General features: G+C 38.0%; 1 protein-coding gene and 1 long non-coding RNA gene across 3 annotated transcripts in view; one reads left to right on the forward strand and one right to left on the reverse strand.

Moving 5' to 3' along the window:
- LOC129240323 (titin) overlaps positions 1-17,652 on the forward strand; it is a 149,096-nt gene that overhangs the window by 106,538 nt on the left and 24,906 nt on the right. The window contains exons 25-28 of the mRNA XM_054876062.1: positions 1,669-1,897; positions 3,356-5,188; positions 5,336-5,566; positions 5,992-16,467. Coding sequence (XP_054732037.1) covers positions 1,669-1,897; positions 3,356-5,188; positions 5,336-5,566; positions 5,992-16,467 — 12,769 coding nt within the window. The remainder of the gene's footprint in view (positions 1-1,668; positions 1,898-3,355; positions 5,189-5,335; positions 5,567-5,991; positions 16,468-17,652) is intronic.
- Positions 1-17,652, reverse strand: part of LOC129240325 (uncharacterized) — a 78,563-nt gene that overhangs the window by 24,672 nt on the left and 36,239 nt on the right. For both annotated transcript variants that reach the window (XR_008582062.1, XR_008582061.1), the window contains one exon: positions 17,222-17,333. This is a non-coding gene — a long non-coding RNA (uncharacterized LOC129240325). The remainder of the gene's footprint in view (positions 1-17,221; positions 17,334-17,652) is intronic.

Raw genomic sequence — 17,652 nt, forward strand, 5'->3', positions numbered from 1 at the left:
GAAGTCAAAGAAATGCCCGAAGAGGTACGAGTAGTGGAGACCATCTCAGAAGATGGCAAACCAAAGAAGAAGAAGATTCGTACTCGAGTCATAAAGAAGGTGAAGGGCGACAAACAGGAAGTCACGAAAATCGAAACAGTCGAAGAGGATGATAAACAGCCCGAAACAACTGTCACTGTTGAAGAAACTCCTGTAGAGGGATCACCCGAGGAAGTCAGAGAAATGCCCGAAGAGGTGCGAGTGGTAGAAACCATCTCAGAAGATGGCAAACCAAAGAAGAAGAAGATTCGTACTCGTGTCATCAAGAAAGTAAAAGGCGACAAACAGGAAGTCACGAAGATAGAGACAGTTGAAGAAGATGATAAACAGCCCGAAACAACAGTCACTGTTGAAGAAACTTCTGTCGAGGAATCACCTGAGGAAGTCAAAGAAATGCCCGAAGAGGTACGAGTAGTGGAGACCATCTCAGAAGATGGCAAACCAAAGAAGAAGAAGATTCGTACTCGAGTCATAAAGAAGGTGAAGGGCGACAAACAGGAAGTCACGAAAATCGAAACAGTCGAAGAGGATGATAAACAGCCCGAAACAACTGTCACTGTTGAAGAAACTCCTGTCGAAGAAGCGCCCGAGGAAGTCAGCGAAATGCCCGAAGAGGTGCGAGTGGTGGAGACCATCTCAGAAGATGGCAAACCAAAGAAGAAGAAGATTCGTACTCGTGTCATCAAGAAGGTAAAGGGTGACAAACAAGAAGTCACGAAGATTGAGACAGTTGAAGAAGATGATAAACAGCCCGAAACAACAGTTACTGTTGAAGAAACTCCTGTCGAGGAATCACCCGAGGAAGTCAGCGAAATGCCCGAAGAGGTGCGAGTGGTGGAGACCATCTCAGAAGATGGCAAACCAAAGAAGAAGAAGATTCGTACTCGAGTCATCAAGAAGGTGAAGGGCGACAAACAGGAAGTCACGAAAATCGAAACAGTTGAAGAAGATGACAAACTGCCCGAAACAACTGTCACTGTTGAAGAAATTCCTGTCGAAGAAGCTCCCGAGGAAGTCAAAGAATTGCCTGAAGAGGTGCGAGTGGTGGAAACCATCTCAGAAGATGGCAAACCAAAGAAGAAGAAGATTCGTACTCGTGTCATCAAGAAGGTGAAGGGCGACAAACAGGAAGTCACAAAAATCGAAACAGTTGAAGAAGATGACAAACTGCCCGAAACAACTGTCACTGTTGAAGAAATTCCTGTCGAAGAAGCTCCCGAGGAAGTCAAAGAATTGCCTGAAGAGGTGCGAGTGGTGGAAACCATCTCAGAAAATGGCAAACCAAAGAAGAGGAAGATTCGTACTCGTGTCATCAAGAAGGTGAAGGGCGACAAACAGGAAGTCACGAAAATCGAAACAGTTGAAGAAGATGACAAACTGCCCGAAACAACTGTCACTGTTGAAGAAACTCCTGTCGAAGAATCACCCGAGGAAGTCAGAGAAATGCCCGAAGAGGTGCGTGTGGTGGAGACTATCTCAGAAGATGGCAAACCAAAGAAGAAGAAGATTCGTACGCGAGTCATCAAGAAGGTGAAGGGCGACAAACAGGAAGTCACGAAAATCGAAACAGTTGAAGAAGATGATAAACAGCCCGAAACAACAGTTACTGTCGAAGAAACTCCTGTCGAGGAATCACCCGAGGAAGTCAGAGAAATGCCCGAAGAGGTGCGTGTGGTGGAGACCATCTCAGAAGATGGCAAACCAAAGAAGAAGAAGATTCGTACTCGAGTCATCAAGAAGGTGAAGGGCGACAAACAGGAAGTCACGAAAATCGAAACAGTTGAAGAAGATGATAAACAGCCCGAAACAACAGTTACTGTTGAAGAAACTCCTGTCGAGGAATCACCCGAGGAAGTCAGTGAAATGCCCGAAGAGGTGCGTGTGGTGGAGACCATCTCAGAAGATGGCAAACCAAAGAAGAAGAAGATTCGTACACGTGTCATCAAGAAGGTGAAGGGCGACAAACAGGAAGTCACAAAAATCGAAACAGTTGAAGAAGATGACAAACAGCCCGAAACAAGAGTTACTGTTGAAGAAACTCCTGTCGAGGAATCACCCGAGGAAGTCAGCGAAATGCCCGAAGAGGTGCGAGTGGTGGAGACCATCTCAGAGGATGGCAAACCAAAGAAAAAGAAGATTCGTACTCGAGTCATCAAGAAGGTGAAAGGCGACAAACAAGAAGTCACGAAAATCGAAACAGTTGAAGAAGATGACAAACTGCCCGAAACAACTGTCACTGTTGAAGAAATTCCTGTCGAAGAAGCTCCCGAGGAAGTCAAAGAATTGCCTGAAGAGGTGCGAGTGGTGGAGACCATCTCAGAAGATGGCAAACCAAAGAAGAAGAAGATTCGTACGCGTGTCATCAAGAAGGTGAAGGGCGACAAACAGGAAGTAACGAAGATTGAGACAGTTGAAGAAGATGACAAACTGCCCGAAACAACAGTCACTGTCGAAGAAACTCCTGTCGAGGAATCACCCGAGGAAGTCAGAGAAATGTCCGAAGAGGTACGAGTAGTGGAGACCATCTCAGAAGATGGCAAACCAAAGAAGAAGAAGATTCGTACTCGTGTCATCAAGAAGGTAAAGGGCGACAAACAAGAAGTCACGAAGATTGAGACAGTTGAAGAAGATGATAAACAGCCTGAAACAACAGTTACTGTTGAAGAAACTCCTGTCGAGGAATCACCTGAGGAAGTCAGAGAAATGCCCGAAGAGGTGCGAGTGGTGGAGACCATCTCAGAAGATGGCAAACCAAAGAAGAAGAAGATTCGTACTCGAGTCATCAAGAAGGTGAAAGGCGACAAACAAGAAGTCACGAAGATTGAAACCGTCGAAGAAGATGATAAACAGCCTGAAACAACAGTTACTGTTGAGGAAACTCCTGTCGAAGAAGCACCTGAGGAAGTCAGAGAAATGCCCGAAGAGGTGCGAGTGGTGGAAACCATCTCAGAAGATGGCAAACCAAAGAATAAGAAGATTCGTACTCGTGTCATCAAGAAGGTGAAGGGCGGCAAACAGGAAGTCACGAAAATCGAAACAGTTGAAGAAGATGATAAACAGCCCGAAACAACAGTTACTGTTGAAGAAACTCCTGTCGAGGAATCACCCGAGGAAGTCAGTGAAATGCCCGAAGAGGTGCGAGTGGTGGAGACCATCTCAGAAGATGGCAAACCAAAGAACAAGAAGATTCGTACGCGTGTCATCAAGAAGGTGAAGGGCGACAAACAGGAAGTAACGAAGATTGAGACAGTTGAAGAAGATGACAAACTGCCCGAAACAACAGTCACTGTTGAAGAAATTCCTGTCGAAGAAGCAGCCGAGGAAGTCAAAGAATTGCCTGAAGAGGTGCGAGTGGTGGAGACCATCTCAGAAGATGGCAAACCAAAGAAGAAGAAGATTCGTACTCGAGTCATCAAGAAGGTGAAGGGCGACAAACAGGAAGTCACGAAAATCGAAACAGTTGAAGAAGATGATAAACAGCCCGAAACAACAGTTACTGTTGAAGAAACTCCTGTCGAGGAATCACCCGAGGAAGACAGAGAAATGCCCGAAGAGGTGCATGTGGTGGAGACCATCTCAGAAGATGGCAAACCAAGGAGGAAGAAGATTCGTACTCGTGTCATCAAGAAAGTAAAGGGCGACAAACAGGAAGTCACGAAAATCGAGACAGTTGAAGAAGATGATAAACAGCCCCAAACAACAGTCACTGTTGAAGAAATTCCAGTCGAAGAAGCACCCGAAGAAGTCGAAGAATTGCCCGAAGAGGTTCGAGTGGTGGAGACCATCTCAGAAGATGGCAAACCAAAGAAGAAGAAAATTCGTACTCGTGTCATCAAGAAGATGAAAGGCGACAAACAAGAGGTCACGAAGGTTGAAACCGTCGAAGAAGATGATAAACAGCCCCAAACAACAGTCACTGTTGAAGAAATTCCAGTCGAAGAAGCACCCGAAGAAGTCAAGGAATTGCCCGAAGAGGTACGAGTGGTGGAAACCATGTCAGAAGACGGCAAACTAAAGAAGAAGAAGATTCGTACTCGTGTCATCAAGAAGATGAAGGGCGACAAACAAGAGGTCACGAAGATTGAAACCGTCGAAGAAGACGACAAGCAGCCCGAAACCACTGTCACAGTGGAAGAAATGCCATTTGAGGAAGCTCCCGAACAAGTTGAGGAAATACCTGAAGTAGTGGAAGTGGTTGAAACCACATCCAAAGACGGAAAGCCTAAAATTAAGAAGATCCGTACCAGAGTCATTAAGAGGATAAAAGGTGATAAGCAAGCGGTGACAAAGATTGAGACCGTCGAAGAAGATGATCAGCAGCCTAAAACAACTATCACAGTTGAAGAAACTCCTGCCGAAGAAGCACCCGAGGACGTCAAAGAAATGCCCGAAGAGGTACGAGTGGTGGAGACCATCTCAGAAGACGGCAAACCAAAAAAGAAGAAGATTCGTACTCGTGTCATCAAGAAGGTGAAAGGGGACAAACAGGAGGTTACCAAAATTGAAACCGTCGAAGAAGACGACAAACAGCCCGAAACCACTGTCACTGTAGAAGAGACTCCTATTATTGAAGTCATATCCCAGTCGCGATTGAAGAAAAGAATACGAGTACAAAAACCCACTGACGAGGTGTCTGTCGTAGAACTTCCAGAGCAAAAATCAGTGGTCATGTCTGAAAAAGAAGATGGTACACCTACCAAGACTGTAATTAGAACAAAAATTATTAAAAAAATTGATGGACCTAAAATGGAGATTACTAAAGTTGAAACCATTGAGGAATTTGAAAAAATGCCTGTCACTATAGTCAGTGTGCAAGAATATGATAAACCCTTCCCGGAAGTAGAGCCAAGCAAAGAAGATGAGGCAGTCCCAATTCAAGAGCTACCGGAAGAGATTATAATATCGGAATTAGTTGATAAATATAAAACACCAAAACAAAAGATAACCAAAACAAGAACATTTAAGAAAGAAGTGTCCCCTGAGCCGGAATTTTATCAAATCCAAACTATTGAGGAGGAAGGAAAGGAACCATATTCTCTCATTCGTGTTGTTAGTGACGATAGCATTGCTGATATAATTGATATCAGCCTATTAGAGGACGAAAAGAAACCTACACACAGAAAATCCAAAACACTACAAAAATCTAAGGGTAAGATTACACAATACAACACAGCACTACACATTACATTTTTAACACTTATGAGCTCGATATTCTGAACTAACATTTTCTTAATGTTTAAAATGCCATTTCTGATTTACTAAATCTCAACGTTTCATAAATACAAACATTTATTAGAGGAAAAACCTACACCTGAACACTTTACAAAGGAAAAACCAGTTTTCGTTACTACATTCAAATCAGTCCAAAATGAAGACGGCGAAACTATTATTGAAACAGAAAATAAAAAAATTACTGAGGAGGAAGGCATCGTCGTCGAAGAAGTCCTTAGCGATACTGAACCAGTTATATATGAGGATCAAACTGCCTTAAAGAATGTTGAAATAGTAGAAGTCGACGGATACACAGGTGAATTAATGAATCATATATACCACATACGTATACATATAAATTTAAGAAACAAAAGTATACTTTTATGAAATAACTATAGGATTTATTTTTGTTAATACATATTGACATTATAGAATTCATTTTTTTTAACATAAAACATATCAATATTATACTTATTTATAGTATTACCAACTAACTCTGCTTTATTACACAAAAGAACGTAAACGGATTGCATTCCTCTGAACATTTCACTTAGTTCTGAGTAGTTTCTCTCTCACTACAACGAGCATATGCCTAGGTATTACAAAATGCAAATGTATGTGCAAATATATTTAAGTAGGATAATTTTGAATGTTTCAGTATTAAACATTTATTTAGTAAATACAAAACGTGAAGCCGTTGCAGTTCAGAGCTAACATAAACCCAAATTTTCTATTGTATAGACCATGATAGCAAAGAGTACACAATTACAGAACCAGATGATGTCACTGAAGACATTACACAAACACCTGATACAGATAAGAAACCGAAACATAGAGTTAAACAAAAAATGACACATAAAACATTTGAAAACATCGACGAATCTCCAGACGAAATAGTTATCGAATATATGCCTACAGAGGTGTTCGAAGTACAACGACCTGTAGATTTGAATGAAAAGGATTCAAATGAACCTAAAATAACTATGGTTAAAAAGCGAAAAATTAAGAAAAAGGTTGGTGGTCATGAACAAATAATTGAGGTTGTAACTACAAAAGAAGAAGGTAAAGATGAGGAAAATACAGTGGTCGTTCATTCGGAAGATGATGAAAAGCCTGAAGATATTCAAGTGACAGATTACCGTGTCCAGATCGTTGAAAACGTGGGTGGTTCTCCTAAGCCGGCCGATGAAGAGAAATCGAAATTAAAGAAGAAGCGAAAGCCTAAAAAAATAGTGAAAAAGGATGACTTGGATGAATACATTCAATTCTTAATACAACAAGAAATACCTAAAACTGTTCTTCAGGAATATATGCCCATCGATATGGAGAAGCCGCAGAGGGCTCGCAGTGACTCAACTACGGCAAAAAAACCAATTAAATTGATACCAATGAAAATTGAAAATGTTGAGGTCAAAAAGTCAAAAAGAATTGAAATTACATCGGTGGCAGAATTTCCACAAATTTTGAAACTGAAAAAACCTAAACAAAAGCCGAAAGAAAAGCCCAAACGGGAAGAGACTGTTTTCAAGAACATCAAATTGAAAAGTTGGATAAATTTCATTCCATTTGCCCCATACTGTTTCAAGCCTATTATAACAGAATTAGAAACTAATCGCGGCTGTGGAGAATTATCTAGAAATATAGAAGAAGCACTGAGCATTGTAAAGAAACGGCGCGTTAAACTTAAGCACACTGAAAAACCAGAAAAAGACCTTGAAGCACTAGAACTCTTCGAAGACATCATAGTGAAAGATGAGCCATTGCCAGAGCAGGTGGAAAAATATAAACGCCCTAAAAAGCAAGCAAAGGATAAAACTCCTGATTTATCGAAGAAGATTAAGATAGGAAAAGGAAAATTACCCGATAATGAATGTGAGATAGAAGACGTTAATCTAAAACCAGTTACAAAGGAGGGAACCGAAAATTTTGTAGACGAAACCTTCGACAAGTCCACGAAAGAGAAGCCAAAGCAAAAGCATCGCGGCCGAAAGCCAGGTGTAGGGGATAGTTCTATACAATTCGAACCAGTAGATTTCGAGGAATTTGAATCCGAAACTGAACATATTTCAGAAGCAACGGACACGTCTCAACCAGAAGCAGATATTTCGCCAGATAAACCAAAATACAAACGCAAGAAGAAAATGCAACCGCAACCAGAGTCTATACAATATCTTATTAAACCCCAAAAAGCAAAAGACAAAGAAGGATCTTCGGAGCCTGAGCTTGAATTGCGTAAACCTGAATCTACAAAGCCACAGGGCGAGGTAGATGATATAAAATTAAAACCATTCCACAAAATAGAAATCATTGAAATAGCATCCGAAACTACTGACCAGCCAACGCCGTCTGCATATAAGAAACGTCCTAAAAGAGTACGCAAACTTAAACATGAAACACCGGATGAGGAAAATGTAATAGAAATAATCGAAATACCATCTGAAACTTTAGAGGGTGATTCAACATATGAAGTAACGATAACAACTACGGATGTACGTGCGATTAGTGAGAAGACACCAAAAACCAAACCGTTAAAAAAGAAAAGAGTGAAAATAATGAAGGATGAAGAGGTGGATGACTTTATTGCAGATTTGATGGAAGCACCTGAAGACAAAATATTTGATTTTAGCATAGTGGACTTCTATGAAGTTAAAGTACAAGAATTAAAACCAGAATTTATTGAACAGACAACAGTAAAGGAGGACGGCAAAGTTCAAACAGAAATTCGCAAAAAGCGCAAACTACTACATAAAAAGGGTAATGAAGAGAATGTGATCGAAATTGTAGAAGTAGCTACACCCGATTCAAGGGAAACTCTGTATGAAGTGCTTGTGGTTGACACTGAAGAGCATAGTCCAGATTCAACGGATAAACCAAAAACGAAAAAACCGAAAAAGTTGAAGAAAGACGAGTTGGATGAATACATTCAAAAGTTAATTAATGCTGAAATTCCTAAAACCGAACTCGAAAAATATGAAAAGATTGATGTTGATGGTAAACCAAAAAAACCAAAGAAAACAAAAAAACTACCTCAAAAGGCCATTATAGAAGAGCCGCACACTTTAGAAGTTGATGTAGTTGAAACTAGTCCCAAAGAAGCACCTAAACTAAAAAAACCCAAGAAAAAGATAGTTGCAATGGACACACAGGCTGCTGAAGAACCCATAGAGATACACGGGACTGAATTTTCAGTTAAAGTTGCTGACACCGTACCATCCAAACCAGACACAGAAGTTATTTTGGAAGAAGCAATAGCTAAAGAAGAGACTGCACCAGCTGCGGAAACTGCTGAGGATGATATTCCGAAAATTGAAGAAATTTCTAAAAATGTTGACATTGTGGCAACGGAAGGACCAAGCGGAACAATTACAGAAGAAATTATTACAAAACGCAAATTCAAGAAAAAGAAGGGTGCGAAGGAATATACCATAGAAGTTATTGAAACGCAAACAAAGAATGAGCCAGAAGCAGAAGTAACAGTTATAACAACTGAAATTGTAGAAACACCAGCAGAATCCCTTCCGGAAAAACCAAAGCGTGTCCCTAAAAAGACGACTAAAAACATCAAAAAAGAAGAAGTAGAGAACTATATTATGCAAATTGTTGAAGAATTACCAGAGGAATTCAAAGTGCAGCCTAAAGAGGATCTACAAGAAATTTTAGAAAACACTGAAAAACCGGTAAAAGATGCCACTTTCTTTAGCACTACTATCGTAGAGGAAACAGCCGATCAGGAAGAACTACCGGAAGCTGATCAAATATCTCCGGTTGAGAGCGGCACGGAAGAAAGAAAGAAGAAAATTAAAAAACCAAAACACATTAAAATTGTGGAAGCGCAACCACAGGAAGAAAGTTTACAAAAAATTGAGGTACAAACTGATGAAGAACGCGGTATTAAAGAAACTCCTGTCGTAGAAAACTTCATGGTCGATAAGCATGAAGAGGGCATAAAAAGGCAGAAAAAAGGAAAGCGCACCATGCCCAAGGAAGAACAAGTCATGGAAAATTATGTAGTTCGAATTGAAGAATCAGCTCCTGAAGTTACAACCACTGAAATTGTTGACGAACAGGGTGATCTTACAAAACAAACTACGACAAAAAGAAGGCTTAAGAAAAAGGAGGGTCCGAAGGAATTTTTAATAGAAGTTGTGGAAACGTTTGAAGCAAATAAACCAGACGAAGTGGAGTTAACTGTAACAACAACAGAAGTCGTACCAACTGATTTAGGTGAAGATGCAGTCGAGCAAACAACAACAACTAAAAAAATCAAAAAGAAGAAATCTCCTAAAGAAGACTTCGATGATTATTTACGAAAACTAATAGAACAGGAAATACCCAAAACTGAACTGGAAGAATTCACACCGCTTGAATTTAGCAAAACTGCGAAGAAACCTAAAAGGAAAACCAAACATCACAAGAAAACTATTGAGGTTATTGACGATGTGCCGGTCACAATTCATGAATTCGATGTAGAAGAATTGCCCAGCGAAAAAGAAGAGGAAGCTGAAGAACCAACAGCTGAGGTTCCAATAGAAGAAGAGCAAACCAAACCGGATGATCATGAAGAATTTAGAATTGGTGTAACCGATGAACAAGTTGAGCCGATGAAATTCGATGAAATAACTACTGAAGAACGTCCAACCAAAATAAGAAAACCGAAAAAGCCAAAAGAGGCACCAACAGAAGAAGCTCCTGTAGTATTGGAAGAACTAGAACAGAGCATTGTAACGGTCATGGAGACTGATGAAAAAGGTGATATAAAAGAGAAAACCGTATCTAAGCGAAAAATTAAACGTAAGCAAGGACCCAAAGAAGCAGTTTTTGAAATATCTGAAATAACCGAAGGAGCAGATCAACCTATTGCTGAGGTAACAATTGTGCAACTAGACGAAAGTCAACCAACTCTTGAAGACACGAAACCCACTATACCGGTTAAAAAGATTGTAAAAAAACCTAAGAAAATACCAAAAGAAGATATTCAAAATTATTTGGTAAACGTCATCGAAGAATTTATATACCAGGACACAGTTCCAGAAAGCGAGGAAGAGATTATAGAAAAACCTAAAGATGATGTCGAAAAGGATATTCGTAAACCGAAAAAGCATAAGGTAAAAGTAACGGAAGGGAAGGTGCAAGATGATATTGAAACTATACCCGACACCGAAGCTCATTTAATAGAAGAATATCCGGAGTCCATAAATCAAATAGAAGACGAATACAAGATTGATTTAACTGAGTCTTCGCTACCCGAACAGCCCACCAAAAAGATACGCAAAAAGATCAAGAAACAGGAATCTATCCCAAAAGTGCCAGATGAAGATTCTCCAGAATTCAGAGCGCACATATCTTCGTTTGAAGAAGCCCCAGAAAATGAAGTTCTAGTGGAAGAGCCAATTCATAGTGAGCCAGAAGAAATGGAGCCTGTAGATGACTTTAATGTTATTGTGGAAGAAATTGAAACCACTCAAGATGTTCAGGATATTATCGCTGAATCCGGCGAGAAAATAAAACAGACCACGAAGAAACGTAAGATAAGGAAAACAGTAGGGCCGAAAGAAGAAATAATAGAAATTATTGAAACACAATTGGAAGACTCGCCAATAGCAGAGGTTACAGTTGTAGTAGAGGAAGTGGAAAAACCAGTTACAACAAAGGAAGATAAGCCACAAGTAGTCAAACCAAAGAAAATAAAGAAGGTTAAAAAGGATGATCTTATGGAGTACATTTACAAATTAATTGAAGAGGATATACCGAAAACGGAACTGGAAAAATATGAGAAAATTGACTTGGAACAACCGATAAAACTTAAAAAGAAAAAGAAACCTGAGAAGAAAGACGTTACTTTAACGGAAGAAGTACCTGTAAAAGAACAAGATGAGGATATAAAAAGATCGAAAAAGACAAAGCATACCAAACCTAAGAAAGAGACAGTCTTTGAAAAATATGTAGTTCGAATTGAAGAATCAGCTCCTGAAGTTACAACCACTGAAATTGTTGACGAACAGGGTGATCTTACAAAACAAACTACGACAAAAAGAAGGCTTAAGAAAAAGGAGGGTCCGAAGGAACTTTTAATAGAAGTTGTGGAAACGTTTGAAGCAAATAAACCAGACGAAGTGCAGTTAACTGTAACAACAACAGAAGTCGTACCAACTGATTTAGGTGAAGATGCAGTCGAGCAAACAACAACAACTAAAAAAATCAAAAAGAAGAAATCTCCTAAAGAAGACTTCGATGATTATTTACGAAAACTAATAGAACAGGAAATACCCAAAACTGAACTGGAAGAATTCACACCGCTTGAATTTAGCAAAACTGCGAAGAAACCTAAAAGGAAAACCAAACATCACAAGAAAACTATTGAGGTTGTTGACGATGTGCCGGTCACAATTCATGAATTCGATGTAGAAGAATTGCCCAGCGAAAAAGAAGAGGAAGCTGAAGAACCAACAGCTGAGGTTCCAATAGAAGAAGAGCAACCCAAACCGGATGAACATGAAGAATTTAGAATTGGTGTAACCGATGAACAAGTTGAGCCGATGAAATTCGATGAAATAACTACTGAAGAACATCCAACCAAAATAAGAAAACCGAAAAAACCAAAAGAGGCACCAACAGAAGAAGCTCCTGTAGTATTGGAAGAACTAGAACAGAGCATTGTAACGGTCATGGAGACTGATGAAAAAGGTGATATAAAAGAGAAAACCGTATCTAAGCGAAAAATTAAACGTAAGCAAGGACCCAAAGAAGCAGTTTTTGAAATATCTGAAATAACCGAAGGAGAAGATCAACCTATTGCTGAGGTAACAATTGTACAACTAGACGAAAGTCAACCAACTCTTGAAGACACGAAACCCACTATACCGGTTAAAAAGATTGTAAAAAAACCTAAGAAAATACCAAAAGAAGATATTCAAAATTATTTGGTAAACGTCATCGAAGAATTTATATACCAGGACACAGTTCCAGAAAGCGAGGAAGAGATTATAGAAAAACCTAAAGATGATGTCAAAAAGGATATTCGTAAACCGAAAAAGCATAAAGTAAAAGTAACGGAAGAGAAAGTGCAAGATGATATTGAAACTATACCCGACACCGAAGCTCATTTAATAGAAGAATATCCGGAGTCCATAAATCAAATAGAAGACGAATACAAGATTGATTTAACTGAGTCTTCGCTACCCGAACAGCCCACCAAAAAGATACGCAAAAAGATCAAGAAACAGGAATCTATCCCAAAAGTGCCAGATGAAGATTCTCCAGAATTCAGAGCGCACATATCTTCGTTTGAAGAAGCCCCAGAAAATGAAGTTCTAGTGGAAGAGCCAATTCATAGTGAGCCAGAAGAAATACAACCTGTAGATGACTTTAATGTTATTGTGGAAGAAATTGAAACCACTCAAGATGTTCAGGATATTATCGCTGAATCCGGCGAGAAAATAAAACAGACCACGAAGAAACGTAAGATAAGGAAAACAGTAGGGCCGAAAGAAGAAATAATAGAAATTATTGAAACACAATTGGAAGACTCGCCAATAGCAGAGGTTACAGTTGTAGTAGAGGAAGTGGAAAAACCAGTTACAACAAAGGAAGATAAGCCACAAGTAGTCAAACCAAAGAAAATAAAGAAGGTTAAAAAGGATGATCTTATGGAGTACATTTACAAATTAATTGAAGAGGATATACCGAAAACGGAACTGGAAAAATATGAGAAAATTGACTTGGAACAACCGATAAAACTTAAAAAGAAAAAGAAACCTGAGAAGAAAGACGTTACTTTAACGGTAGAAGAACCTGTAAAAGAACAAGATGAACCATTACAAGTTCAAGTTGCAGATTTCGAAAGCGTCACGCCAAAGAAACAGAGAAGGAAGCCTGCTAAAGATGTAAAGGTTAAGGAAGAGGATATCGAAGTGGATCAACCTGAGCAAGAGATTGAAGTTACAAGTATTGACGTAAAGGATACGGAAAAGCCTAAGAAGTACAAAAAACTGTCGGTATTAGTTGCGGAAAGTTCACCACAAGAAGTATTAGGCGAAGAATATAAAGTAGAAATTATTGAAGACACCGTTGAAACACAAACCTCGACAGACAAAAATGGTGAAATCATAGAAAAAACTGTGAAAAAGAAAAAGATTAAACATACAAAGGGACCTGAAGAAATCGTTACGGATATCATTGAAACTCATGAAAAAGACAATGAAGAGGCCGAAATTACTGTCATTGTCACAACTCCAAACAAGGACATTGATACGCCTCAAGAAGTGCAAATTAAACAAAAGAAAACTAAAAAACTAAAAACTAAAGACGTTCCTGAGTATATTGCCAAGATTATTGAAGAAATGCCTGCTGAAGTTTTTAAGGAATACAAACCACAAGAAATTGCGGAAACTCCAAGAAAACCAGAGAAAAAGTTAAAACACAAGGTTAAAGAAAGTGACGAAGATAAGGTTGAAGAAAAAGAGATAATTCATGAATTCACTACGATGGTTGTGGAAGATCAAACGGAGCCTGACGTGGATGCTTTTGAAACAAAAATAATTGAAAATGATTCTAAGCCAAAAAAGAAAAAATCCACAAAATTAAAAATACAAGTGGCGGAAGATGAGAAACCTGAAAGTATAGATATAACAGAAGTACCTGTTAAGGAAATTGAACCACAAGATGCCAGCAATGAGGAACAACCTTCGGAAGCAATACGCATCATAGAAGATGAAAAGAAACCTTCTTCTGAAGAATATGAACACGAAGTAACAACAGTCGTAAAAGATTCTAAGCCAAAGAAAAAGAAGCCAATTAAACAAAAAGTGAAAGGCACTGATGAGGATAAGCCTGAAGAAATACCTTTTGACACGGTTGCAGTCCAAGAAACAGACATCTTAGATGTGAAAGAGAAGGTTCCGTCTGAAGAAATAAAGATTGCTGAAGACCAACCAACCTCAGAAACTGAAGGCTTCGAAATCTTAGTAATTGAAGAGGAAACAAAACCAAAGAAAAAGAAACCAACTAAACAAAAAGTGAAAGTCGTTGATGAGGATAAGCCCAAAGAGAAGGTTCCGTCTGAAGAAATAAAGATTGCTGAAGACCAACCAACCTCAGAAACTGAAGGCTTCGAAATCTCAGTAACGGAAGAGGAAACAAAACCAAAGAAAAAGAAGCCAACTAAACAAAAAGTGAAAGTCGTTGATGAGGATAAGCCCGAAGAAATACCTTTTGACACGGTTGCAGTTCCAGAAACGGACATCGTAGATGTGAAAGAGAAGGTCCCGTCAGAAGAAATAAAGATTGCTGAAGACCAACCTACCTCAGAAACTGAAGATTTCGAAATCTCAGTAACGGAAGAGGAAACAAAACCAAAGAAAAAGAAGCCAACTAAACAAAAGGTGAAAGTCGTTGATGAGAATAAACCCGAAGAAATACCTTCTGACACGGTTGCAGTCCAAGAAACAGACATCTTAGATGTGAAAGAGAAGGTTCCGTCTGAAGAAATAAAGATTGCCGAAGATCAACCAAGGTCTAAGACTGAAGGCTTCGAAATCTCAGTAACGGAAGAGGAAACAAAACCAAAGAAAAAGAAGCCAACTAAACAAAAGGTGAAAGTCGTTGATGAGAATAAACCCGAAGAAATACCTTCTGACACGGTTACAGTCCAAGAAACAGACATCTTAGATGTGAAAGAGAAGGTTCCGTCTGAAGAAATAAAGATTGCCGAAGATCAACCAAGGTCTGAGACTGAAGGCTTCGAAATCACAGTAACTGAAGAAGAAACAAAACCAAAGAAAAAGAAGCCAACCAAAGAAAAAAATAAACTTGTCGAAGAAGATAAGGCTGAGGACTTACCTGTTGAATTAATCCCTGAGCAGGTGCAAGTAGAAGAAATTGAAACTAAAACCGAAGTTAAGGAAGTTAAAGACGACAAAGGTGAAATTAAAAAACAAATGGTAACAAAACGCAAATTAAAACGTCAACAAGGGCCCGACGAGGATGTTATCGAAATAATAGAAGTCCAGACCGAAGGACAGCCGGAAGCGGAAGTTACCATTATAGAAACTCAAAAAGAAACAGAAGAAGACAGTGTTAAGCCAAAAGTGCAGAAAAAGAAAGTAAAGAAAGTTAAGAAGGACGACTTACACGACTATATCCAGAAATTGATCGATGAAGAAATACCTAAAACGGAGCTAGAAAAGTATGAAAAAATCGAAATTGAATCTACACCAAAAATTAAAAAAGAAACCGATGAAAATTTCGCCGCCACAGTCAAAGATGAAACACCCAAAGCATATGAGAAGCAAGAGTCAAAGAAAAAGATTAAACCTAAGAAACCGCAAGAAAGCTTGGAAGAACATCCGCAAGCCGCAGTGCGCATTATAGAAGACGCAACGGAAGACAATGAGCCAACCTTGCCAATTAAAATAATCGAAATACAGCCATTTGAAGAACCAGTTATTATAACTGAAGAAACGCCGGCTGAGGTAAAAGTTGAGGAGATGATTGATCAACGAGGAGAACCAACCCAGAAAGTAACCACTAAACGAGTACTTAAAAAGAAAGAAAAAGGCAAAAAGGACAGCACTGTAAACATTATTACTATTCAAGATGATTCAAGTCCTGAGGCTGTTGTTATAATTAGTGAAGAGCCAGAATCGGTACCGGTTACGAATGAAGAACAACCAGAACAACCTGTACAAATTGAAGAACAAAAATCAAAGAAACCTAAAAAGATTATCAAGAAAATTAAAAAGGATGATCTAGATGAATATGTGCAGAAATTAATCGAAGAAGAAATACCGAAAGTAGAACTTGAACAGTACGAAAAGTTAGATGAGCCAATAATTAAGAAACCGAAACAAAAGAAAGAAAGTACTAAACCACAAGACGCCGAAGCATTGGAAATAACTAAAACATCGGAGGATAGTGAGAAACCAGAAAAACTCAAAAAACCAAAGAAACCTATAGAAAAACCAATACCTTCTGAGACCACACAAATCGAAGAAACACCCCTTACAGACACAAAAGACGATGTAGTTACCATAGTCGAAGAAACTACTAAACCCAAAACACGAAAACAACCACAAACACAATTAGAGGACACTGAACAGAGTACACCAATAGATCATGAGGACAAACCAACAACAACAACCATAACATCGGATACAACTGATACAAAACAAAAAACAAATAAACATAAGCCAAAAGATCAAAAAATCACTGATGATACAAGTAAGTGCATTTGCGACTTTTGTTGCTGCCCGCCAACAAGTGTTGCTGTGCTCAAAACCTTCATTATATTCACTATCTATTCTTCTACTTCCTTCTTGCAAAACAAGCCCTCTGCAAGCAACTTTACATTTTTACTATACTATCTGCTGTGCATAATTCCCTCTCTGCTACTGAGTTCCCAAACACTATTAAATACTAAACATTTTATTTTATTTACAACATCAAGAAACATAACAAAATATAATATATTTAAGCCAACAAAAATTAAATAAAAGAGCCAAAATTAAGTTAGGGTAAAAATATTCAAATTTCTTAACGATAAGGCACAAATGGAATGGAAAGATCTTTCTTCTTTCGTTATTTTCTTATATTTTTATTTAAACTTATTTGGTGTTATTTTAATTTATTTTTATTATATTTTAATTTTTTCATATTTTTTGTACGGTGTAATTGAGTTTAATTTTGTTTTATTTTATTTTAAGCCTTTTATATTTTATTTTTTGTTTTCATATTATTCGGTTTGGTTTTTTTCACTTAATTTTACTTTTTTAATACCTTCTTCCTTTCGTTTTTTATTTCTGCTTAATTTTTATATTATTTTAACATTGCTTTTATTGTATTTAATTTCATACAATTTTAGTTTATTTAATTTAATTTTTTTTTTTTTCTTATTTAAAAGCATAAAATTTTAGTGAATATGCTATTTATGCCTTAACCTACTATACTTATATTGTATTTGTATTACTTTACTTACTGTAACTTTCAATTTGTATTAAATCCCGATTCTTTTTATAACACCTTTACTCCAATTGCACCAACTTTCAATTGCACTTTTCTACCCATCTTCTATAATGTTTCTTTATTATCTGTTCAAAATATAATAATAAAACAAAAAAAATTGTGTACGTCTTTAAAAAGAAGAAATTGTAGATCTATGTGTTACATGTAACATTCGTGCGAGTCTAAGAGTATATAATATATATAAAATATTATGCTATAATATAATATGTTATCCTTATAATAATTGTCACTGTTCGCATATCTGTATTGCACTCATACCCCTTTTGTCCGTCCAGCTTCGTTTTCTTTGTTATCCGTTTATCACAATGAAAAAGAAAATAAGTAAAATTCAGCTGTATATATGTAAAAGCCTATCCATATGGATAAAATAATTAATTTTTTATT

The sequence above is a fragment of the Anastrepha obliqua genome, chromosome 3, assembly GCF_027943255.1.
Source record: "Anastrepha obliqua isolate idAnaObli1 chromosome 3, idAnaObli1_1.0, whole genome shotgun sequence".
Classification (NCBI taxonomy): domain Eukaryota; kingdom Metazoa; phylum Arthropoda; class Insecta; order Diptera; family Tephritidae; genus Anastrepha; species Anastrepha obliqua.